The sequence below is a fragment of the Camponotus vicinus genome, unplaced genomic scaffold (genome assembly GCF_025532165.1).
Source record: "Camponotus vicinus isolate PSW18456_S1 unplaced genomic scaffold, iyCamVici1.0 SCAF_10, whole genome shotgun sequence".
NCBI lineage: Eukaryota > Metazoa > Arthropoda > Insecta > Hymenoptera > Formicidae > Camponotus > Camponotus vicinus.
Window position 1 is genome coordinate 15,730,592 of NW_028141946.1, and position 25,523 is coordinate 15,756,114.

Below are 25,523 nucleotides of genomic sequence, written 5' to 3' on the forward strand. Positions count from 1 at the left end.
CTTGCTCGTCGTCTGTTAAGGCGAAAAAATCTTTATCGTTACAAGAAGGCTTCATTGAAGAGTCTGTAAGTAATTCTCTATTTCACGTTGATTTCCCGGTGACTGAGATTTTAATTGGATTATCAGATCTATTGATTTTAATGAAGGGTTTTCGTATCCTTATATTGTATAATTTTCAAATAGTAGTTATAGAAAGAGTCAAATTCTATGTTTGAGGTAACTACTTGGCGAAATTTCTGTGAAGTAAAATTTTCCGGTAAGTAAAAGAGGAATTTAGCCTTATTCCTTAAAACTGAGATAAAACTTTCTGGAAGAAAAACCCTTTTATCTGATTTGACGAGATTGTCTTGAGTTCAATTTTAATCTCTTGATTCGACGGAATCGGGAAGCGTCACGATATTCACGGGTTACTTTCCCTGTTCTATGCTTTTTCCTTTTAAATTCTGATTGTGGTTTTACCATTTAAGGAGGTAATATTAAGGGAAATATATATATATATATATTCCTTCAGGCAGGTAGATTATAGTATCGGTTAGGGAAATTGGTATTTGATTTATTCTTATTATTATTATTGACTGAATCAGCGTCAATGTACATTAACACATTATACATTTATTCTGTAATTTTAGTTTAACTAAAACGTCAATGAAGGAGTAGATTATAAGGATATGTGGATGTCTCCGGCATGACAGTGGATGCCCGGGGACGATGGAACTTGAGGGCAGAATAAAGTTATAATAGCGGAATTTGTGTATAAGGGCAAGGAACTTGGGATGCTTCCGGCATAACAGTGGATGCCCGGCAGCGACGGAAGAATGGGGAAATGGATAATAATGTCTTAGTACGGCATCGCTAAGATGCTATACTCTGGTATAAGGAAAGACGTTTATGCCGATAATAATGTTAGAAAACTCATGCAGATCCAAATATCGCTTGATATATTCAACGAAGCGTCGGTTAAACGAATTGAATTAGGATGTCGGATGCCTCCGGCATGACAGTGGATGCCCGGAGACGATGGAGACCTGGGTTTGGCTAAAATGTAGTAATGAATTTTAGGAATAAAAGTAGGAGGGTGTGGATGTCTCCGGCATAACAGAGGATGCCCGGAGATAGGGGAATCTTCAGAGAAGGGAAGAAACGACGCTCAATTGATGAGGACGATATGTGGAATTCTAATTAATATTTGGCTTGACGCTTTTCAGAATAAAACAATAAATTATAATAAATCTTATGCTGGAGTAAGATGAAGGAATACTGCCAGCGACGTACTAGTGCTTGACAGTATAATTATTTATTTAATCCTCAATATCTTGTTTCAGGAAATGTTGTGAATGCGAGGGAGGTGAATATTATCTTAAGGATATTAAATATACAGGCGTAAAAGAATCTTGTACTTACCACTCAGATGTCGATTTCTGCTGGTCTCGCTCGCCTTCGTCTACGCAAGGTCTGGGCCCAGTGAGAAATGATAAGTCGAATAGACGTCTAAGACGTTTAATAGATGTCCAATAGACGTTTATTAAACATCTTAGACGTCTAACAAACGTCTATCCGACTTGTCATTTCTCACTGGGGGAGTCTTCAAGAATTGACACAGTGAATTTGCACAATTACAACTTCTTTATTTGAATTTTTGCTGGACAAAGTGTTGGTTTTTAATTATAACGAGTGGTTAACGAATAGTAAAAAATAGTGACAAAGTGATTACGAAAATAACGACTAACAGCGAGTCTGTCTTACTGGCTAATTAGTAATGAACAAATGAATGCTCGCGCTTAAAATCCGGGGTTTATATACTGGTGATTTCTTTGTTCCTTGCGTGATCTCTTAGCCGTAGGAATCCTTGAGTAAGATGATCCCTACGTCGGGCTACGTCATCCTCGGAAGCACCACCGAATTACTTGTCAATTGTTTTGACATATCTCTTTCATAGAAGCGCGGCGGTGATCAAAGAGTAATATGTGAATTCATCGGAGATGTCTGTTGACATCTCTGGTAAATCAATGCTTGATATATTTATGACTTCCTCTTAGATCACCTCACGCGTCAAACTATGCGCTCTTAATTTAGTATTTAATATCTATCATTAACGGTGTTAGGATTACAGAATCATTTTATATGTATAACTTCCTTTATATTTTAGAAAAAGGTTCAGAAATTTACGGCTCAATTTAGTTAGAATAGATTTAATAGTTAATTTTAAGTTATATCGTATAGAGAAAGTCATTTCCACTGGTTATGATTCCATAATGAATTTTAAATAAAGTATTTCAAAGTATTTAAATATATTCGTAGTTATTCGTATTTAAGGTCAATTCAACAATTCCCTTGAAATGCTTTACTTGTTATTACCTAAATTATTTATTTTCGGTCGCATTTGGTTAAAGTCTAAATTTAAACTTTAGCGTGCATATAAAGTCCTCATTATATATTAATTGAGGGAGTACATATTTAATTAGCAGGCTAAATAATCGTATAGAATAAGAACGGTAAGCAATTGTTATAATCAATATATTAAATGTTAGAATTCGTATATGCATATATTAAAATTAACATTAATAGTAATATGATTAATAATAGTGAGTAAAAAATTGAATTATAAGTAATAGAATTGAATATTCATTCTTATTCCATGGGTATAGTAAAAGAGCAAGATGGGTAAGCGAATCGTGACTAAATCTAGTAAGTTTAAGATGGCGGGACGTCACAAGCGCTCATTCCAGTTAGTTCTATAGTTCAATGAATGACAGTGAAGAATGAAAAGTCAGATGATGGAAAGAGAAACGAAGATGATTCTAGCAAAGAAGCAGTCATCGCGGATAATTCGCGTGCAACAACGGTTTATGAGGATCTGATATGTTTTTCGAAAGGAGAAGAGCTAAACAAAAGCGTAGCTGGTTTAATATGTTAATTGGAGCTGGGGGACGAGAGTCGATAGATAAAGCCAAATTCGAAGACAATGTTCATAGATGCATAAAAGATAGTACGATATCCCTTATCTATGCACAAGGGTGAAATGAAAAGAGTAAAGATATAAACTTTTTATTTTCATGCTCTTACAAGTGTAAAATAATGTTTTATTGTTTTAAACATATCTAAAGAATATTTTAAGATATCTAAGAATTTTCTATAAAGAAAAATTTAATATATTTATGTATTTAATATTCATTAAATTTTGAAATAAATATAAAAATGTGTACGTTTATTTTTTTGATAAAAAAAAATTGTTTTTTAATTTATTATTTTGTGTCTTTTGATAAAAAGAATTGTTCTTTAATTTATTATTTTGTGTCTTTTGATAAAAAGAATTGTTCTTTAATTTATTATTTTGTGTCTTTTGATAAAAAGAATTGTTCTTTAATTTATTATTTTATATATTTTCTTATAGGTTCTATAGTAAAATTAATGGTAAGAGCACTGAAGAGTTCTGGATGGTTTGTAGCTTATTATTTGAATTTAATTATATAAATCTATGATCATTTGTTTCATTGTAGTATAGAAAAATCATTAATGAATAATGTTTCAATGAAATAGATATACATCGATGTATCTCTGAACTATGCAGTCCACTTGTAACTGGTGGATATGATTCCGAATTAAATTAAGTGAGTATATTTAGTTATTTATTAAAGTTATTTAATTAAAAATTATTTTATATTGTATATTTTTGTTCATGAAATGTTTTATTATGCCACTTATTATGTAAAAAGCATGTGTTTTTAATTAAGATTTTACAAGTTTATTATGTATTATTATATATTGTATACATGTAAAGAATAAAATTGATTTCTTTTTTAGGTAGTTATTTGTCAAAGGTCATGGTGCGCAGTGAAAACATAGTTTACGGTGTTCTGTTACATGAAATGATTCATGTTTGACTATTGTCGTAATAAATTAGATATGAAAAATATCGATCATCTAGTCTGTACAGAAATCAGAGCAGCAAATGTCGGTCATTGTAATCATTTACAAGTTCAACGCTACAAGGCGATTCGTCTTTTACTAATATAAAAGCAATGCATCAGGTAAATTGTTTTAAAATATTGATTTTAAAAAAGGATGATACATTCGTCTTTATATGTGCGTATTTTTAATTTATAATATATATTTATGTGTAATATGTTATTTTTCCAGAATTGTGTGAAACATAAAGCTAAAATGTCAATAATGGCAGTACACACAGTATCAGAAGAGGTAGCAGATGCATAGAAAGAGTATTTACAAAATGCTACAATGATCTAAAACTAATTGGTAGAAGAATTCGTAGGAATTCAGATGATATGCCGAGAGCATATGCAGAAGTACATCTATACGGGTATAATTGTTAAACTTTACAAAAATTGTGTCTAGAGAATACACAAATTAGTCAATTAGATTGGAAATATATGTACACACACACAATCTGTTTGATAATATTACTGATAATATTTACTGATATTTATACTTATTAATAAACCAATATTATATGACAAAAATTCTACTTTATTTACGGTCATTAATTTTTAACAAACATTTAGTAAATTTAAAGTTAAATAATTAAAATTGTAAGTTAAGACAGTATATAACAATAATACCATATTACAATTACTTTTTACTATATGGTATGAATAAAAACTTCGGAATCTATAATGATCTAATTAATTTGTGTGTACAACTTCATTAATAATCAAGTGAATAATAGTCATTGGAAATTTGACATCATATTTACACATCATACATTTAATATGGATGGTATAGACTTTATTAAAAGCATTTGACATTTTAATTGAGTATTTCTTTTAATTTATATTTTATTATATGTATTTCAATCGAAACTAGGGTTGATTATAGAAATATTTCTAGTTATATAAATCGGCAATTTCAAAGAAAGAGAACATTAGTATTATTTTAAATTTTATTATAATATAAAATTTTCTTCTTGAGTATATCGCCTCATTACATAATTCAATCGCAAATTAATTTTATATATATAGTCTTAATCTGTAGTAATTGTCTATACTAACATTATTTAAAGAATCTTCATTGATTTCGAGATTTCAAATACTGAAGATAAAACAAGTTTTAGTGTGCAGAATAAAGCAGAAAAACATAAATGAAGAATATTATACATCTATTTTCTATTTTCTCTATGTTCTCTATTTCCTTTCATCTTGTATAATTTTTATCACAAAGCTAAACATAAACATGATTTTATTATACAATCATATAGGAAGTTTAATATAGGTCAGCGTGATTCAATCTTTTATGATGAACTAATCTGTAAATATTTGTTATCAAAATAAAGATATAATAATGATTGTATAACACAAATTAAATAACGCAGATAATTACAATATTATTATTATATTTAAAAGTCTAAGAAAACAAAGGAGAAGAGGGGATTGATTCGTGCTGATAAACAATTTGCCCCAAAATTAGCAGAAAGAATATTGTTATTTCTTAAATAAAATTTATATTAGGAATAAATCTACAAGAATAATAATATTAATCGTTTTCGAATTATAAGTATTAAAAGTATTATTAAAGCTCACACGTACTCAAACAGCACACGGACGTCTTTTGGATCTCCTAAGGACATCCTGCACGGATATAGGAGATATCCTGAGGATATCTGTTTGTAGTCCTCATACATTCTGAGGATGTCCTGAGGAATAGTAAATAAGCGCCTCACATAAAGCCTAGATATATCCTCAGGAGATTCTATTTCAAAGTCCTAAAGATATTTGCAGAATGTCCATAGGAAATCTTATAATTCTTGAAATGTCTACAATACATCCTAAATTGGTCCAGAATATACTGTTGAGGTGCTTTATATGCTATTTTCAGGATTAATTTAGGTTATATCCAGCATATTTTTTCCCATATTTTATATCGCGTTGCTTGATTTGACAGTTTATATGCTGAATATATGTTTGTATATGCAACGCATATATATAATTTTTTAAATTTCTTCTTAAATAATCCTGAAAATATATGCTGCATATAATCTAAATTAATCCTTCAAATAGCATATATATATATAGTATATCAATTACATATTTTCTGAACTAATTTGGGATGTAATGAGGAACATAAAAAGATATCCTTAAAATATCTCTTATAGCCACGCAGGACTTCCTTAAGAGATCCAAAAAATCCTGAGCTGTTTTATGATCCTGAAGATATCTTGTGCTGTCTAGATAAGGAACACAAAAGGATATCCTTAAAATATCTCCTACAGTTCCGCAGGACTCTCTTAAGAGATCCAAAAAATATCCTGAGCTGTTTGGCTTTATATTATATCCTGAATAAATCCCGCGTATATCCCAAGGATTTTTAGGATATATTCAGGATCATCCTGAGGATATCTTGTGCTGTTTGGGTACGCGCGTAATTAAAATTCAGAAATGCAAATAAATGTTTAGATTATTGTTTGAGTAAAGGTAAACTTTGACGGAATTTTAATTTGAATATTTAGATATCAAATGATCAAATTTGGAGAATTGTGAAAGATAATAGTCTACTCTTCGACATTTTCACTAGGAAAAAATTCATTCAAAATTTCGTAAGAAATAACGCTACATAAACTTTTCGCCAATTTTGAAACATGCATACTGTTATTGATATAAGAAATATATAACAAGCACTTGTCCTCTATGTAAGCTACATAAGCATTTTTCTTTCACAATACGTCCTTTTTTTGTTACCTCTAATGGGTTTTTTTTAGAATGTCGTTACATAGAGTATAACGATTCATTGTGCTATAGTCTCTTTTGATTTGACGGAAATTGACAACCCTAGTCTCGACGCTAAAACTAGTAGCCTCGAAAGTCTCCCGGCCGAGATATGTCATAGCGGGGATTCCCGTCATAAGACACCTGTGCGCTGAAGCCGTGCTGCCAATCAGCTGTGTATCGCACAATTTGCGTCCTGCCGTCCGGAAGTTGCACTCTATATTCGCCGCGAACGATATCGCCATCGCTAATAGCGTTGTGGGAATAATCGTTGCCGAAAGCGTCTTCCTTCACGGCGTAATTGAAGTCGAAGGGCATGCCGGGTTCGTGATGATGATGGTCGTGCTGTACAGCGAGAGATACATCAATTAAAAAGTTAGATGAGACATGATTAAGTATTTAGAATAATATAAAATTCTTTCTTCAAGTATTTATCAAATTATTTCATTTGGTATTACTTACAGCAGGCTCGATAGTATTCCTACTGGTACCAGTCCCTTGGCCGGTATAGGTCGGATAACCAGATGTGGGGGTCGGCCTGGGTACGCTATAAGTCGGCGTCGGTCTGGGCACACCATAGGTCGGCGTCGGCCTGGGCACACCGTAGGTCGGCGTCGGTCTAGGCTCGAGGTAAGTTGGCGTCGGTCTGGGAACACTGGGCGTCGGTCTAGGTCCGGGGAAGCTCGACGTCGGTCTCGATCCAGGGAAGGTCGGCGTGGGCTTCGGAAATTGCACTGGCGGCTTGTTGTACGAGTAGCCACCCTTCGTCGGCTCTGGCGGCAGATATGTGTTGCGCCGCGTGCCCGGTGGTAGATCACCAATAACATTGGCCACCGTCACGCAGAGCACGGCCAGCTGCGCAGGAGAAGTCGGGATTGCTGAGAAACACGCTCTCCGAGCGAAAGAAATTACGGCGTACTCTCAATAAAGGGACTCGCGTCGATAAGATTGACTCGATTAAGCTGAAGAAGCTTTTAATCATCCAATATATTGTATATATCAATAAAGTTTCTTGTAATAAAGGAAAAATAGAGAAGAATGTCGAGGTTCTTTTTAAATCAAACATTACACAGGTCTACAAAAAATGGGGTCATGATTGTTGTTGGGCAGCTGGGGGTCATTTCCGAAGTAATTTTCTGCGTAGAATCCGAATCCGAGGTCAGAATTGGCCCATCACGTCAGGATTTTGAGATATTTGAGGTTATATACTCGAAAAATGGCTTTTTGGGCTACTTTTGAGGTTATGTACAGGACGCACAAAATTTTTTAGCTCTTTTCTTCTAATTGCATCATTTAGTACTACTCTTTCCCTTCAAAATGAGCTGTCGAATGGTCATTTACGATTTTTCCTTGCAAAGTTACGGCCATTTTAAGATGACATGATGAATTTCAAATCCTGCGCCGTTATAGTCCAACAATCTCATGAGCATTCACATTAAACCTGTAAACTTTGAACTATAAACCTGAAAACCTAGACTGAAAACTGTATATATGGGTTTGATGGAGAATCTGAAATCAGATTTTGAAAATTCAAGATAGCGGATCCAATATGGTGGACAAAAATTTTAATTTCGTTCAAATTTGAACTGAGAACTGAAAACATGGATTTTTGGGGTCGCTGATCTGGAATCTGATTTAAAAGTAGCCCAAAAATCCATTTTTCGAGTATATAACCTCAAATATCTCAAAATCCTGACGTGATGGGCCAATTCTGACCTCGAATTCGGATTCTACGCAGAAAATTACTTCGGAAATGACCCCCAGCTGCCCAACAACAAAATCTTGTAGACCTGTGTTATCAGCTTCGTATTTTATGAGGTTTTCGATCGTAAATAAATAGATAACATATTCTTCACCGTGACTATTAAAGAGCAAGGGGCAGAAACACCTTTCTTACGATATGATATGTAATTTTTTATTAATTTGAAGGACTTGGAACGGAGTTACACACTTGACTATACTACACGCGCGAGAGAAAGTCGTGTGAATTCTCCGAGATTTCAGAGATTAGGGGGATTCATAATTTCGCATAATAAATCTTCTTTCTTGTCGATCTATCTTTTGTTTTAATATTTATTACTCATTAATTATTGTGTGTGCTACATTACTGCATTTATTTAGAAGATATATTGCCAAACTTCAATGGAAGAGTTTTACTCGACGTTCTTAAATCACAAATTTCATATTTCCCGAATAAATGGAAATGAAATCGAGATAATGCGTTACGCTTTCAAATGTGATAATACACATTCGAGTTATAAACATGGCCATTACTTTATTTCGCGACGCTCGATGCAGGCTCATCGCGTCATTTGCAATATGAATGCGCAAGACGAAGACGTGTTTTTATAATCGGAACATATGTCAGCAGTCGACATTTCGAGAAATCGTCCAGGTCCAGCTATATGAGAACGCATGTAATAAGCCGCCACGATGTCGCAAACCTGATGACAGTTTAGTGCCATCAGCGTAGACGCGTATTGACAATCGGCGCATTTATGGATTTTACATCTGCAATTTTAATTATGCATCGCATGTACTTGTATTATACGCAGAATTTCAATTTTGTCGCTTTGCTTATATTCTTCAGAGCTTTTCATATCCTAATATTATTATTAATATTATTTTTAATTTTTTTTTTATTAATCTTAATATTTAATATTTTATAAAAGATATTAAATAGTAAGACCTTTTTATCATTTTATTTTATTAATATTTTATGACACACAGGCAGTATATTTTTTTAATAGAGACAACATATAATTACAAACAAAATATTATATATTTTTATTTATATTTTCTGTCGTAAGAAATGTCTAAACTTTTTGTATATGAATATTATAGAAATAGATCAAAATAGTAGGTTTATTAGGGTTAATGGGGGGGGAGGTATAATAGCCGGATACATGAGTTTCCGTCAAGCTTTGATTCCATCGCAATGCTATATATCTAATACAATAGAATACTTTTATTCGATTTATGCCCGGCACATTTCCACGCGAACGGACACTCCTCAACTTTCAGAGATCCGGTGTTAAATATCGGTGAACAATCGTTCCCGTGGATGACATTTATGTCGCGATTAAGCGCTTATCAGTTACAAATGCGAGTCGTTTCGCGAGTCGTATTATGAGCGTGTAATTTTAATAAATCAAGCGTGTCTTCTGTTACCGCTGATAGCTTGATATTTAATATGTCAAGACGTCGGGAAAATATTTTTTCCTCGGTGCAACATATCTCGCGTATTATGACTTTTGATGAGATTGATGGAAATAATTATTTGTGAAACGTGTGTCGAATGGATAAAAAAATTTTTTATCTATCGTCCTCAATGTCTTCCTGTCAATATTATTACTTGTTAGTTTAATAAATCATTGAAAATTGAGGCTATAAATTAAATGTGATTTTCTTTTTCTGCGATAATTTTATATTAAAATCCATACCTATAATTAATATGAAGATTATAAACATTTGATTTAATTTTAGCGTTTAAAAGTATCGCGATGTTGATATTTCTATCGCACAGTTATACTATATATATATATATATATATATATATATATATATATACTATATATATATATATATACAGGGTGATTCATATAAAGTGACCGATGTGAATATTAGCCAAAGTTGAAAAGCTATGAAAAAATGTTTCTACCAAAAGATGTTTGACACAGAGGGGGACATCGTATGGTACAAACGATATTTTTATAGATGAAGGCATTAAGGATATTTCAAGATCAACTTAATTTTTTTAAATGGAACCCCCTATTTTTTATTACATATTCTTGTAGCCCATCTCGAGAGCTTTCTAAAACACTATAATTAAGTTAGTTTTCATTAAGTACTTTCCGAGTTATGAGGCTTGAAATCATTTCTTAATTTTACATAAACCGTAAAATATCTTGTAAAATATTCATTTTTCGATTATCTTACCTTAATACTTTTACGTACAAAATAATGAGAGGAATCAATTGGTGTAAAGAAAATATATAGTTGTTTCGAAGAAAAAATATGTAATTGTTAATTGCAAATTTCATATTTTTTCTTCGAAACAACTATATATTTTCTTTACACCAATTGATTCCTCTCATTATTTTGTACGTAAAAGTATTAAGGTAAGATAATCGAAAAATGAATATTTTACAAGATATTTTACGGTTTATGTAAAATTAAGAAATGAATTCAGGTCTCATAACTCGGAAAGTACTTAATGAAAACTAACTTAATTATAGTGTTTTAGAAAGCTCTCGAGATGAGCTACAAGAATATGTAATAAAAAATAGGGGGTTCCATTTAAAAAAATTAAGTTGATCTTGAAATCTCCTTAATGCCTTCATCTATAAAAATATCGTTTATACCATACGATGTCCCCCTCTGTGTTGAACATCTTTTGATATAAAAATATTTTCATAGCTCTGCAACTTTAGCTAATATTCACATCGGTCACTTTATATGAATCACCCTGTATATATATATATGTGTGTGTGTGTGTGTGTGTGTGTGTGTGTATTAATTCACATAATATTATTTTGTAACTTGTAACAGAAAAAAAAGTTATGAGAAATATTTTATATATTTGAAGTAAATTAATTCGAGATTTAGGTTTTGCATGAAATTTAATTAGCGTTGATCGGATTTTATGAATGACGTTATTTTTATATATTTGAATTTTATTAATCACGTAGAAGAGAAATAATCATCGATATCAATGCTATCTGAAAAATTTATTAGAAAATCTTTTATGACTGATTACGCGACTGACTATAATAACGTAACTATTTACTTGGACCAAGAAAAATTATAAAATATATAAGTAAAGAAAAAAGACAAATAATAAGGTAATATAATTATTAATTGCTTTGCAATTGATTAACGATATCAACCGATCATCAGGTTGTACTCGAGGAATTTGTAAATTGGATTTTATACAAATTACAATATCTATTTAAAAGACACGTGTAACAAGTCAGAAGAGAAAAAAATAATGTAACTATTAATTGATTGACACTTCTTTTGTGCAATGATTAACGATATCAACTATCAGATTGCATTCAAGAAATTTGTATAAATTACATTTTGTTTTATCATTGTTACTTTTTCTCTCATGTATAAAGTACATCTCCATTATTTACACATTAGCGATTAAGATTATTGCTACAATTTTTCGATAAATAAAATGACAGGAAAACGCACGAATGTGAAGAAACGTTCGCTTGCGTCTTCAAGAAACTAAAGACATAAATGTTCGCGATTTCGCATACGATAAGCGCCGCGGGACTCCTATAATTTTTTCTCCGACGTAATAACAATTCGCGATTGATACGCGCGATTCGTCGCCGCAATTAACTCTCACGCGGCACCGTTGAAAGAAAATCGATGTGAAAGAGGAGCAGACCGAATCAATAAATGTTGGCGAAGTGTTGGTTACGGCAACTCATGTTCTCTATCTTTCTCTCTCTCTCTGGGAGAGAAGCGGCAGGCGAGCTGTGCTCTATTGCGACAGTAAAGACCTTTGTATTATGCTCTTAACCCTGTACTTCGAGAATGCAACGATCGGTGCGAGAGAGAAGGGTATGTGTATGTGTGTGTATGTATTTATGCATTAAATATAAAGTATAAATACGGGAGTGGAAAGGGAGGGAGCCTGTGTAAAGAGGCTGCGCCCGCGGCTGTGCGAGGCGACTTCGCTTCAGTGATCGATCGAAATGTGGAGAAGTTACATTATGGATATTGATAAATGCGATTGCAAGCACCTCGATTTATCGATGCCGATATGCGTCGCGCGACTATACAGTGTCATTGCGCGTCCTTTAAATCATCCCGCGATACAACGCGTCGCGTGGGCGCGCACTGACGTTTATATTATGCCTCGCGATGATATCACCGACCATTGTTGTAATCGCTTTTCTTCATATTTAATAAGAAATAATGAGGGACGCGCTGTAACAATGACACTCGAATTGCTCGAGCCGCGTTTTAGCGACTTTTCCCGACTTTAATCCCTTCGGAAGCCAGTCTACATTCATCGATAAGAGAACATCTTCTTTGTGGGTCGCAATCTAGCCCGCGTAAAGCAATGCGTGGGAAGAAGAACTTCCCGTACAGCACAGAACATTGTTGTAACATTACAGCAATATTGCAGCAATATTGTAATATTGTTGTAATATTACAGCAATATTTCAGTAATATTGTAATATTGTTGTAACATTGCAGCAATATTGTAATAATGCGTGGGAAGAAGAACTTCCCATACAGCACAGAACATTGTTGTAACATTACAGCAATATTGCTGCAATATTGCTGTAATGTTACAACAATGTTCTGTGCTGTATGGGAAGTTCTTCTTCCCATGCATTGCTTTATCGGGCTAGATTGCGACCCACAAAGAAGATGTCTTCTTATCGATGAATGTAGACTGGCTTCCGAAGGGATTAAAATCGGGAAAAGTTGCTAAAACGACTATTGTAATATTGTTGTAACATTGCAGTAATATTGCAGCAATATTGTAATATTGCTGCAATGTTACAACAATATTACAATATTACTGCAATATTGCTGTAATATTACAACAATATTACAATATTGCTGCAATATTGCTGTAATGTTACAACAATGTTCTGTGCTGTACGGGAAGTTCTTCTTCCCACGCATTGCTTTACGCGGGCTAGATTGCGACCCACAAAGAAGATGTTCTCTTATCGATGAATGTAGACTGGCTTCCGAAGGGATTAAAGTCGGGAAAAGTTGCTAAAACGACTATTGTAATATTGTTGTAACATTGCAGCAATATTACAATATTGCTGCAATGTTACAACAATATTACAATAGTCGTTTTAGCAACTTTTGCAGCAATATTGTAATATTGCTGCAATGTTACAACAATATTACAATATTACTGCAATATTGCTGCAATATTACAACAATGTTCTGTGCTGTATGGGTAGCAATATTTCCCGAGAAACACTTGGAGCGAATAGATATCCTCTTCTCACGCGAACAAAATTTGTTGAAAATGAAATGTCGAGTTGTAATTCGCGCGACAACTTAGCTATTTTCGAACAGTATTTTACAATCGATCATCGATTTGCCGCGGATAAGAGATTAATCAAGCGAGAATTACACGAGCGACAGCTGTAAGTGATTTAACAAAGACGTTTTATCGAAATCCTCTCTTTGGGATTGAATCGTAGCGGAGTTTTACAAACGACATAAAGATCGCGTCGGGCAAAGAGGAAGAGCAATCTTGTCTAATCGACCACGCGAGAGATACGGCAAAACAAGTTCCTCGTGTATGTCCGTGTATTGCACATTTACACATATTTATACTTTTATCGATGTTCGATCAAAGTTAATCGAACGGTGGTCGCGGTAATTCATACTCAGGGAACTAGGAATTGAAATGTCTCGTGTGTATCAATGAACTTGTACTATCACGCACGAGTAACGCTGTCTGCTTCTGTTTCAAGTATGCCGACATTTTTATCAAATCGATAAATTACCACGCTGACTTTTAATGCGATAGATTACCATAAACCGCCGTTTGTAATTATAATGAACGAGGAGAGACGGCTGTAAACAATAAAGCAAGAGCCGCGTACGATGCCTCTCCATAATTCATACTTCCGGTTCGTCGATTGATTCGACGGATTCTCTTTCATCACGCGAGATTACTTGCAAAATTCTACTTGTGCGATTTTTCAAACTGACGGCATTTCTATTACTTGATTGCTAATCCTGACGCAGGACACGTGGGCGGAAACGAGCCCTGATGCAACGTCTTACACCTACTAAATAACGCGGATTCGTCACAATATGAGAGAAGCTCGCGATCTCGCATAACTAACTTTGCGATATAATGAATGAATAATGCAGGTATGAGAAGAGGCTGAATTTTCTTCTTCATCTCACCTGTAGATAGTACATTTTGCGGCCACACTAAGTGATGCAAGTCGACGTGCTGGAACCACGCTAACTCGCGTACCCGTTAGCGGTGAAACAACAACCCTTTAGAGGACAATCAACGCGCACTGCGAAAAAGTTGTTCAAGTTAGCACTCTACTGAGGGGAGGTCGGCGATTTTTGCTATGCAAAAGAAGATAGACACGAGAGACATTTTACGATCGTAAGCGAAAATATGAATGCGCGATGGAAAAGGGCATATGCCGCGAGAACGGCGATTATTTTCACATTATTAACAGTGACTCTTTTTACAATATATCATCTCTCGTCTGTTAAAGATTATGCGTTTTATATGTATCCCGTTATATGTAAGCTCTAAGCTATTTGAAAATTTATTGATATTAAAAGTATTAAATTAGCGTTACGTTTCCAATCTTTTTTTTTTGCAACAATGATAACGCGCACATAAGTATCATCCGCTATCAAAGTTTGATGCTGATAGTATCTCGATGTTTTTCAAAACACAACAACGAAAGAATCGAAAGAAAGTACACTGATTGAAAAATAAAAAAATTCTCAATAAAAAGAAGGATGCAATATTGATCCCGAGGATCGGTGACGATGCATCACCGAAAATGCCAAAATGAAATATCACCGGGGGTGTGGTAGTTTTCTCGGGGGGGTATTCACAGACGAGACAAGCTGCGGGATTATGTTAGCACACGTATGTATATACGAACAGAATATGCGATTGTCGTCGTTATTGTTGTTGTATTGTTGTTGTTGTCACACTCTCCGTCGCACGACTGTGAATAAAGTCGGTATGTAACTGCTCGGCATGCCGGCACGTTGGGTTTATATAGCATGGGCCTCTAATAAGACGATTCTTGAACGGTGTTGGGACCCCGGTGTAGGGGGCGAGTAGGGGGCAAGTAGGGGGGCCCCCCGTCGCACGGAGGGGCCGACTCCCTTGCTGTGCCTTATCTTGCCTTGCCTTGCCTTGTCTTACCTTGCCTCATCATTGCGTCTTACCTTGCCTTACAGCTTGGGAGGGTAAAGCGCGCGCCTGCGAGAGATCCTCGTTTCTCGTGTTAGGTCGCGACATGATCGACTGTATAGTGTGTATCTCTGGAAGAAAAAAAAAAAGAGAGCTCCCTCATACACGTTTCCCGATCGGAGACGCAAAAGTCGAAGTGTCATCCGATATTGAAATTTTCGTCATTTCCTAATCATGTGATTAAATGATCGATTAATTAGAATTCAGATTTTCGCACATCGCGATTTTTCATTCGTAATGATTATTCTTTAATAATAACAATCATTTTTTTAATAATTGACGCACTTGAATCATACTAAATGTTAAAATAGAAACAGACAGAATAGAATCAAGTGGGATAATTAAGATTTTAAATATCTTTGAATATTTTAAATAAATAAATTAATTTTTAAATAAAAACACTAATTATAAAATCAATAGGTATTTCCTAATTTTCGATGACTGTTAAATATTATGCGTATTATGTTGCTATATTTATCACACACACTCTTATTTATATATTTATAATAGAACTATTACTTCTCGTTGTATTAAAAATTATTTAAATTTATAATAAATATCAAAAATATAATAGATACATTGATATAATATTAGCAAGTCAAAATTTTGATATACACTATATGTAAAATAATGTGCCTTACATTAATCTTTCGACTGTTGTATTCTTGTCGTCGCGAATCTGTGAAGATCGTTAAAAATAATTTTTCTTTATCGTCGAAAAAATAACGAGAGTGTCATTGATAACTGATTATGGATCCCGGATTTCGCGATCGGAATTTTCTTCTTTAACGAACGGCTTAGGATTCGTTTGATGCCTGTCGGTTTGTTAGCATTTGAAGTTGCTAAACCAAGATCGAGAGATTCAACGTCGTAGTTGATCTGTACCAGTGAATGGCGATCTTCGTCCAGTTATCTGTGAACGAGGCGAATGAAAGAGACGGCACTCAATGCAACGTTCGATGCTGCACAACGGCAGCGTTTGATGTACGAGTTTCTAATACGACCGTCCGCGTAATCGATGGTGTAATGCGAGGTTTCGAATTCGCCGAGTTCATCTTTCATGCCTCTCCCATGACGTTTAACCCCTATATATAATTCTTCCATGAATCAAGGGAGAAAGAGAGAAGGAAAGAGGGGGAGATTCTCTCGCATGATATTCAATCATCGTAAAATCGCTTCCTTGTACTTTGTTAAATTCTATATCGCTCGCCTATTCGTCGGAGCACAATAATTTGATTACGTAAGCATGACGAAGAAAAAGATAATTAACTTGTTAACGCTAATTGCAGTTAGCTGGAGATTATAACGAATTTCGCACAATTACAATAAATGATTGCATCTTTCTTGTTTAATAATACTCATGTTTCTATATTTATTTTCATATATGTGGTATTAAATACCTGTAATTTTAAAACCCGCGATAGATTCATACGTGTGCGTCCATATATGTATATGCACAATTGATACATCTGAAATAACTCTGTGGAATGTCGATCTCCGACGAGAAAGTAAGTCCATTAGCTTAAGGATGATACCGAACGTATCATAAGGAAGACGTTCTCTCTTCCTTGATTTCCTTTAATTGATTATGGCCGGCAATAACTCGCCGATGAAAAATGGAAAATGCGCGTGTGAATCATGAGAAATGTTGTGCGATTCGATCTGCAGATGCTTCGCGCGCGGATAAATCATGACCCGAGTACGCTTATTATTTATTTCTTCATTTCCGTTTCTTGTCAATCTTACGTGGCGCGGAATATTTTTATTCCTTGATTCACGTAAGATTATCGCTTTCTGCGACTCTTTGTCTCTTTGACATTCCTCGCGCGAAATTTCCTTAAAGACATGTTCACAGTTTCTATTAATTATTTGCCATTAAATTAATCACTGAATAAGATAAGACTTATGTAGCAAGTATTCATATGTAATATGTTTATTTGAAGAAATGCAACTTCATTTTCAAATCTATATTTTAATTGCCAGAGAAAAAATGAGGAGAATTGTAAAAATATTCTTGGAAATTTTAGAAAACTTTTATTTAAAATCAGTTACCAGATTCGACAAACATTGTGAAGCAGATAATATGTTGATAATATTGTATATAAATATATATATATATATATATATATATATATATACAGGGTGTCCCATTTTAATGTCCCACCCCAAATAACTTTTTTATTTTTAATTTTAGAAAAAGATGTTTCAGACAAAAGTTGTATAGTTTCAAGGGGGTCATAAAGTGGTGTCATTAGTTTGACCTTGAATAGTTACTTGAAGGTCACGTGAAGGCCACTTTCAATTTTTTAAATGGAATCGCCTACTTTTTATTACATATTCTTGCAGCTCATCTCGAGAGCTTTCCAAAACACTATAATTAAGTTAGTTTTCATTAAGTACTTTCCAAGTTATGAGGCTTGAAATCATTTCTTAATTTTACATAAACCGTAAAATATCTTGTAAAATATTCTTTTTTCGATTATCTTACCATAATACTTTTATGTACAAAATAATGAGAGAAATCAATTGGTGTAAAGAAAACACATAATTGTTTCGAAAAAAAAAATGTAATTGTTAATTGCAAATTACATTTTTTCTTTCGAAACAATTATGTGTTTTCTTTACACCAATTGATTCCTCTCATTATTTTGTACGTAAAAGTATTAAGGTAAGATAATCGAAAAATGAATATTTTACAAGATATTTTACGGTTTATGTAAAATTAAGAAATGATTTCAAGCCTCATAACTCAAAAAGTACTTAACGAAAAGGTACTTAATTATAGTGTTTTGGAAAGCTCTCGAGATAAGCTACAAGAATGTGCAAAAAAATATATAGGGTGTTCCATTTAAAAAAATTGAAGTGACCTTCACGTGACCTTCAAATGACTCTTCAAGGTCAAACCAATGGTACCATCTTATGGCCCCCTCGAAACCATACAACTTTTGTCTGAAACATTTTTGTTTGCTGGGCTTAGTTTTTGAGATATTTTACTGTCCAAGTTAAAATGGGACACCCTGTATATATATATATATATATATATATATATATATATATATATATATAATAAGACATTTTTGAGAAATTATTTAATAAATCATTGAGTAATTTTCTGTTTCATAATTTCTTTTCCGTTTCTATAACGAAAATGATCCAATCATTAAAATCGAAACGGAAGATCAATGAGATATCATTTTTTATTTGAGAATTATCTTTCGAGAAATCGCCTGTTTCTTTATTTTTATCGACGCGGGTAAAAATAATCATTGATTTATATTTCCCGAGAGCCAATTTTTCCGCGTTAAATTGATTTGAATTATATTTTCTTTGCATACGAAATATGGAATATTGTTCAATATCATTTATTTTTCATACTTTTTTTCTTCTTGTGTTATGCCAATTTCTTCCAATGGATATTACGCACTAATAAATATTTTCGCGTGAAACTTATTACGCGATATAAAGAGAACATGTACGTGGAATACACATCACACACATGTACACACATGCCGTGGAAAATGCTCAGACTTGTGCAATATAATTATTCTGCATTTTGCATCGTGCCTTTTTCCTCGTGCTGAGAATCAGCTTTAAAATGACTCGTATCAACACACATGGGCGTTGTAACATCATGAAATATTAGACACTAAGCGTACTTGCAAATATGTATATGCAAATCTGTTCTCTGCGTGGGATTTTTCTTGACGAGGTGGTTAAAGGGGAAACAGAAGTTATTCCTTATATAAGAATGATACAATAATTATATAATAATAAAATGTCTGAGAAAGTCTAGGAATCTTATATTTTTATATATTTATATATTAGATTATATATATTTGAAAATATATTGCAATATCATTTTATCATTCCTATCGAAAAAAATCTAATATAATTTTTAATGGATACTTTTATTCCTAAAGATTACTAGAAGGATGCCAACTTGTTGTCTCATGCATATATTACATGACTTCCCTTGATGATGATTTATTCGCTTAAAAATTTACAAACACATATACCTCTCTTCTATTTATATTAAAATTAAGTTTTCTACTTGAAATCTCGTGTGACACTCATCTAACATTATAAATTAATGCCATGTTCAAAGCATGTTATTATCTGTTATTAAAGAGTAAATGTATGCTATCTCAATTTGATAATAATGAGGTGTGCTCTTTCGCGAGATCGATATTGCACTTCCCTCTTCCTCCATCAACGTGAAATAAAAAATGCAAATGCGTGAAGGTAAAAAAAATAATACTCTAAGAGTTTCCTCGAAGAAAATGGCCGTGACGCGAGTCGCAGAAAATCGTAATTGCAGAGCTTTTTATCCAGGCAATCGTTGTTGGATGGAGGTCACGAGTGCGCCTCATCGACAGATCTATTTTTATATATATGGGATTTGCATCTCCGAGTTTGCAAAGCGAGCGGTCGGAGAAAGGCACACATGCACGATCCGGATTGTTCGACGAACGATTGTGGGCACAAGCCCAGCCTCGCTCATTCCTGATCGCTCAACGCTCATCCAGCAAGAGCAGGTCAGGGCAGGATTATTTCGAACCTTCCCCTCTGTAATTAAATCGAACATCTGTGCACCTGTTGTTGTCAATGATCGGGCAAGAGAGAGGGGAGAGGGGAGGGAGGAGGGGAGAGAGAGAGAGACCACGGTTTAGGTACCCACGATAAAGAGAGTATAACCCAAACAGCGATTACGTATTTCGCGTATTCTTTAATAGGGAATTTTTATTGCTCATTAAATGGCGACAAGAGAGAGACGCGATGCAAATCGAGGAATTCTCGATTTGCATTGTACGTAATATTGCGCAATAAATTCCTGCGGGTTACTCAATCATTCGTATTGTTGAAATAACTCAATAAAATGTATCGTTTATGTTAACCATCCGGAATCACACATTTGTGATGGAGGAAAAACCCCATCGAACCATCTATTACTTGATACTCTAAATCCTTATTTCATAATAGCGTATAATCGGAATATCGATTATAATAATATCGAATGTTTCGAAATTTTTAAAGCAAAATATACGAGACGGTACGTTCAAGGTATAAAAAATAAATGCGGAAAAATCGCACATGTATAGAATTATCGGATATCGCATATTCGTCGAGATCGCCTCCGGACGATATTAAAAAAACAATATTAAAAAAAACAATATTAAAAAAAAACAATATTAAAAAAAAAGGAAAGAGAAAACATCAATGTCCATCATTCCAGAAGCGTTTTAAGTCGCAATTAAGATACGTCGAAGGAAAGAGACGCGTCTCGATCATATCCTCATTGTGAAATGCGCATCGCCTCGCTGGAATGCAGTTGTGCACGAATTACCCGATAATTACGCGAGTTGTGTCGCCCACTTCCATCCGTGGAGATTCATATGTGATCCGCGAGGACATTCGCGATGTTGCATCTCTTCCTCGTCGCGTCCTCATCTTGCGCGCGCGAATCGCACGTATCTCTCCTTCTCGTTTCCTTTTTTCTTTCATTTCGAGCGGCTACTTTCGGCGGCTTCTCCTGACGAGGGAGAATAAGAAACGTTCCGAAGAAACAAAGCGCGGCTTGTCCCCGAAAGGTCGATGAAGCGACGAAAGTCGAAGGCCTCGCGCGAACTGTTTTGGTCGGCGGACAATGAAACGATGGTTCCGCGATACATCGAGGACAAGCGGCATCTCCTGCTCAATCAAATAGCCTTCTCCGAAGCTGAGATGCGCTTTAAAGATCAAGGTTCGTCGGAGAATAAGACCTCTCGGCCCCGAAGTGCGTGACATTAACGCCTAGCTTCTGGATCGGTGCCCCTCTTGAATAGAGGGATGGCATGCCTTCCTTCGCGATATACTCGTCGCATCTACTTGCGTCCTTTCCTCTCTCGTTCCCTCGTCCCCCTATTGTTCGAAGACATTCATATGCCATTTCGTTCTCTCCCCGGTCTTAAGGTCCGAGCTCCAAGATCGCGCTCGCCGGTCGTGGGTTACTTTGTAGCAATTTTCATACGTGCACGTAATGAACATTTCTAGCGAACTTCGTCAGACATACGAATACACGTTTTGACTAATTACGATTACCATTGTCGTTGAAGAAAGCCTGAACGTTGCTCAATAGCTACATCTCGTGAAAAAAATGAATTTCTACGCCTTTCCAAGTCGAGGAGCATCATGAGGCTATTTTTATCTATTTTCTATTTTTATCTATTCTATATTTTGTTCTACTCGCTAATTTTTTATATTTATGAAAAATTATATTTACTACTACCTTCCATTTTTAAATTTTCGTGTCTAGGAAGAAAGTTTATGAGATTTTGAGACTTATCGGCTGAAATGTTGATCTCCCCATCTTAATCGCTTTTACTTCTTTGACATTCTCGCGACCTCGAGAAATCTTAATCTTCCTAACCTAACCTAATCTAACCTAACCTCGAAGTCTCGATCGCATAGTCCCGATAAAACCTTCGGTTTCTGTAACTTTCCCGCTCGGGCTGATCCAAATCCTAGGAAAAGAAATGCATTTCAGAATGCATTGCATCACAAGTGAGAAACTGCCGTAACGCCTAGACGGCACATTTGACGCCGAGCGCGCTTATTATCGCGTGGCGTAAGAAGTGAGCGTAGTTGGAGGCCACGATCCTTTTTTCGCCGGGATGCCCCGCGTGAATCGCGCGGGAGGATGCTGGGTCGTGTATCTCGCATACAGAGGAGACGGAGGAGATTGGAGAGGGAAGGGAATTCTATATATTGTATGTAACTTATAATTAAAAATATTGGAAATCTCAATATTTTCTCCGCTTTCTCAATATCCGCTTTGGATTTCGATTTATAATAACCTAACCTAACCTAATTCGCTTACGGAATTTCAAGTTGTAGCTTTGCAGCAAATAGCGATCGACCTTCAGGCATTCTGGCGATTTTTACTCGCAGCCCTGGCGAAAATAAAATGTAAACCGAGCGTTAACAAAGCATGAATTGGAGAGTAAATCTAATGTAATGGAAAAGTGACGGAAGCGTAAACGAAGCTATTAAAAGGCGTAAATTGAAACATCGGAACGTAAAGAAAGCGGCTATTAAGTGTTAGAAAAGCGTTAACGAAGCGTCATCAAACTCTCCGACAAGCGTGAACGAAATATCCTTCAAATGTAAACGGAGCGTCATCAAACTCCTTAAGGAACGTAAACGAAACGTTATCGAACTCTCCGACCCTGGCAAAAATAAATATCGGAGCGTAAGTCGAATGTAAAGAAAGAGTAATAGAAGTATAAACGAAGCTTCTAGGAGGCGTAAATTGAAACAACGAAACGTAAACGAAGTATTAACGCTTCGTTTACGTTTCGTTGTTTCAATTTACGCCTCCTAGAAGCTTCGTTTACACTTCTGTTACTCTTTCTTTACATTCGACTTACGCTCCGATATTTATTTTCGCCAGGGGACAAACATGAATGAAATATCTAATATAATTTTTAAAGAACGTAAATGAAATGTCATTAAACTTATTAGCGAATACGAATGAAATGTTTATACTCTACTATATTTATACTGTACCGTTAATATTGCACTTTACATTTTAAATAGGTAATAAACGGATTATTTTCGTTTATTCGCCAGACATTTACTTGTCCGACTTATAAAATCAGTTTAATATCTGAAGCTCCTGCATCGAGATCAAAAATTAAATTGAAGTATATCTTTAATCTTATTTGTTACTCTTTGTAAACTTTATATAATTTTCATAACTAAACTTAAATACGAGAAAGGTAGCGCATCGCACGTCGCGTAGCGGTAAACGAACGAACTACACAGATTCTTGCGTGCTTGCGCGAAACTTTGACGTCCTTAAAAATATTTCTTTAAATTGTTAAAGTGTATGGAAAGTATTTCATACATGTTTTGTGCAGTGTTTAAGCGTTGAAGAAATGTGGATGAAGAGTTTCTAAGTCAATCAATCATTGAAGTGTATAGGAAGCGTATTGGAGTGCTTCATTTACATTTTATGGAGCGTTTAGGAAGTGTAAATGAAGAGTTCCTAAAATGTCAATCATTGAAGTGTGCGGGAAGCGTATTGGAGTGCTTCGTTCACATTTTATGGAGCGTTTAGGAAGTGTAAATGAAGAGTTTCTAAATGTCAATCATTGAAGTGTGCGGGAAGCGTATTGGAGTGCTTCGTTCACATTTTATGGAGCGTTTGGGAAACGTAAAGGAAAACATGAAATATTAAAGCGTAAGGGAAGCGTAACGGAATGCTTCGTATACACTTTATGGAGCGTTCGAGAAATATGCACAAAGATTCAAAATCGCGAAGAGTTAATGGGAAGTCAATGAAGCTTCTAAGAAGCGTTTAATCTGTTCGTTTACGCTTCTTTGACACTTCGAGAAGCGTTTAATTTTCACCAGGGAGGTCGCACAGGTCAGCTGGGCGACAGAACGGAAGGACTCGCCGCGAGGACTTCCTCCTATCATATATGTATAATACGTCGAGAGGATATTTTCGCGGCCGGGAGGGGAGGGAGAGGAAGAGGCCAAGTGGAACGTAGAATTCGCACGAATTCAATGGAAGGTTACGAATACCCCGAGATCTCCTTGTCTCGAAGCCGCGTGTCATACTTAAACCGCCGCATCTCGGCGATGCCTTTGTCTGTCGCGCGCGCGCGGATCTAACATAAGTAGGCATTCCCTCGGTCGCGATGAAAGTGAAAACTCCTCGCTCTGCTCGCGAGAGATGACCTACTACTTGCTAAGAATCTGGGTGCACCGTGGCGCCGTGGCATTATATGTATGCATCCGCAGGACTCCCCGAGCGCTTCGAGGAAAGTGGACCGCTCAAATTGGCGGTTCTCCGCTTTCCATCGTTTTTTTTTTTTTTCATCCGCTTAACCAAGTCCAGAGTTCTTCGAGTATGAGAGAATCCGAAATGCGCGACCGATCGGGATACGTGCGAATCCGCTCGCGCGAAAGTCTCGTGAATTTACAAGCTGTCGATTTAAAAGGAAGATCCTTTTACGTAATTTAAGATTACTTCCTATTATTGTCGACGATTGTGTACTTCTATATTAAGAGAAGAATTAAGGTATTAAAATCGCATGTTCCCTCAAGTCCGCATTTCATCTTTCGCAATCTCTCTTCGCCGCGCGAGGACGTAATCGTACTTTACAAAACTATCGAACCAGCGCACGCTCGATTACCTCATCTTCAACTTGCAATTATGCCATTATGACCGTTGCTTCGCACGCGTACTTCTAGAATTAGCTTCTGAATGAGCACCTGAGCCGAGTATGTGTCTGTTTCGCTCGCTGTCACATATGTGTGTCCGAGAGCATATCTTTTGAAACACCCCCCCATTCCCCTCCCCAAACATGATACTTGACATCATTCCCGAAGAATGTAATACACTTTTACTTGTCTCACGTCAGAGGAGAAAATTAACTTTCTCATGAGTTACCCGAGGATACCGCAAGCTCCTCGAAGTCGATGTGAGCTGTAACAATCGATCGTTCGGCATAACTTTGCATAACTCATAACCAAGTGTCTCCTGCCGACACCGTCGTTCCTTCCAGCTGTCGCTAAATTGTTTAGACAGCTTTACAGATATTACCTCTCTATTTTTTTTTCCTTCTGATCGAATCAAAGGAAGATGATTGAACTGAATAGAATTAAATTAAATACTTCTCTACTACATTCCCTTAATCAATTTTAGTGAATGACATGTACGAGGTCACATGGAGAGTGAGGTATTCGCACGAACAGAAGACGGCCTGTCTGATCTCTTCAGGCATCTTTCGGTGAACGAACACAAGGAGAAAATTAGTCACGCGATCGGCCGCGAGACACACGGCCTTAATGATGAT

General features: G+C 35.4%; 2 protein-coding genes and 1 pseudogene across 6 annotated transcripts in view; 2 read left to right on the forward strand and 1 right to left on the reverse strand.

The window, feature by feature from the left end:
• The window catches only part of LOC145960772 (uncharacterized), a 64,463-nt gene extending 61,832 nt beyond the window's left edge, over positions 1-2,631 (forward strand). For 3 of the 4 annotated variants that reach the window (XM_083080470.1, XM_083080469.1, XM_083080467.1), the window contains exon 7: positions 1,323-2,631. In XM_083080470.1, the coding sequence (XP_082936596.1) occupies positions 1,323-1,515 (193 nt within the window). In that variant the 3' untranslated portion in view covers positions 1,516-2,631. The other variant, XM_083080473.1, reaches the window with a different exon arrangement.
• Positions 2,632-2,635: 4 nt separating this feature from the next.
• On the forward strand, positions 2,636-4,475 carry LOC145960144 (mitochondrial inner membrane protease ATP23 homolog; annotated as a pseudogene). Its single transcript, XR_014435266.1, has 5 exons — positions 2,636-2,661; positions 3,392-3,411; positions 3,538-3,608; positions 3,802-4,028; positions 4,138-4,475. The product of XR_014435266.1 is annotated as a mitochondrial inner membrane protease ATP23 homolog (transcript).
• A 448-nt stretch (positions 4,476-4,923) lies between these two features.
• On the reverse strand, positions 4,924-15,445 carry LOC145960502 (uncharacterized). Its single transcript, XM_083080016.1, has 4 exons — positions 15,362-15,445; positions 14,631-14,749; positions 7,179-7,571; positions 4,924-7,061 (listed from the first exon to the last, which is right to left on the reverse strand). The coding sequence occupies exons 2-4, from the start codon at positions 14,643-14,645 to the stop codon at positions 6,798-6,800; spliced, it is 672 nt and encodes a 223-aa protein (XP_082936142.1). The 5' UTR covers positions 14,646-14,749; positions 15,362-15,445; the 3' UTR covers positions 4,924-6,797.
• Between the last annotated feature and the right edge of the window lie 10,078 nt (positions 15,446-25,523).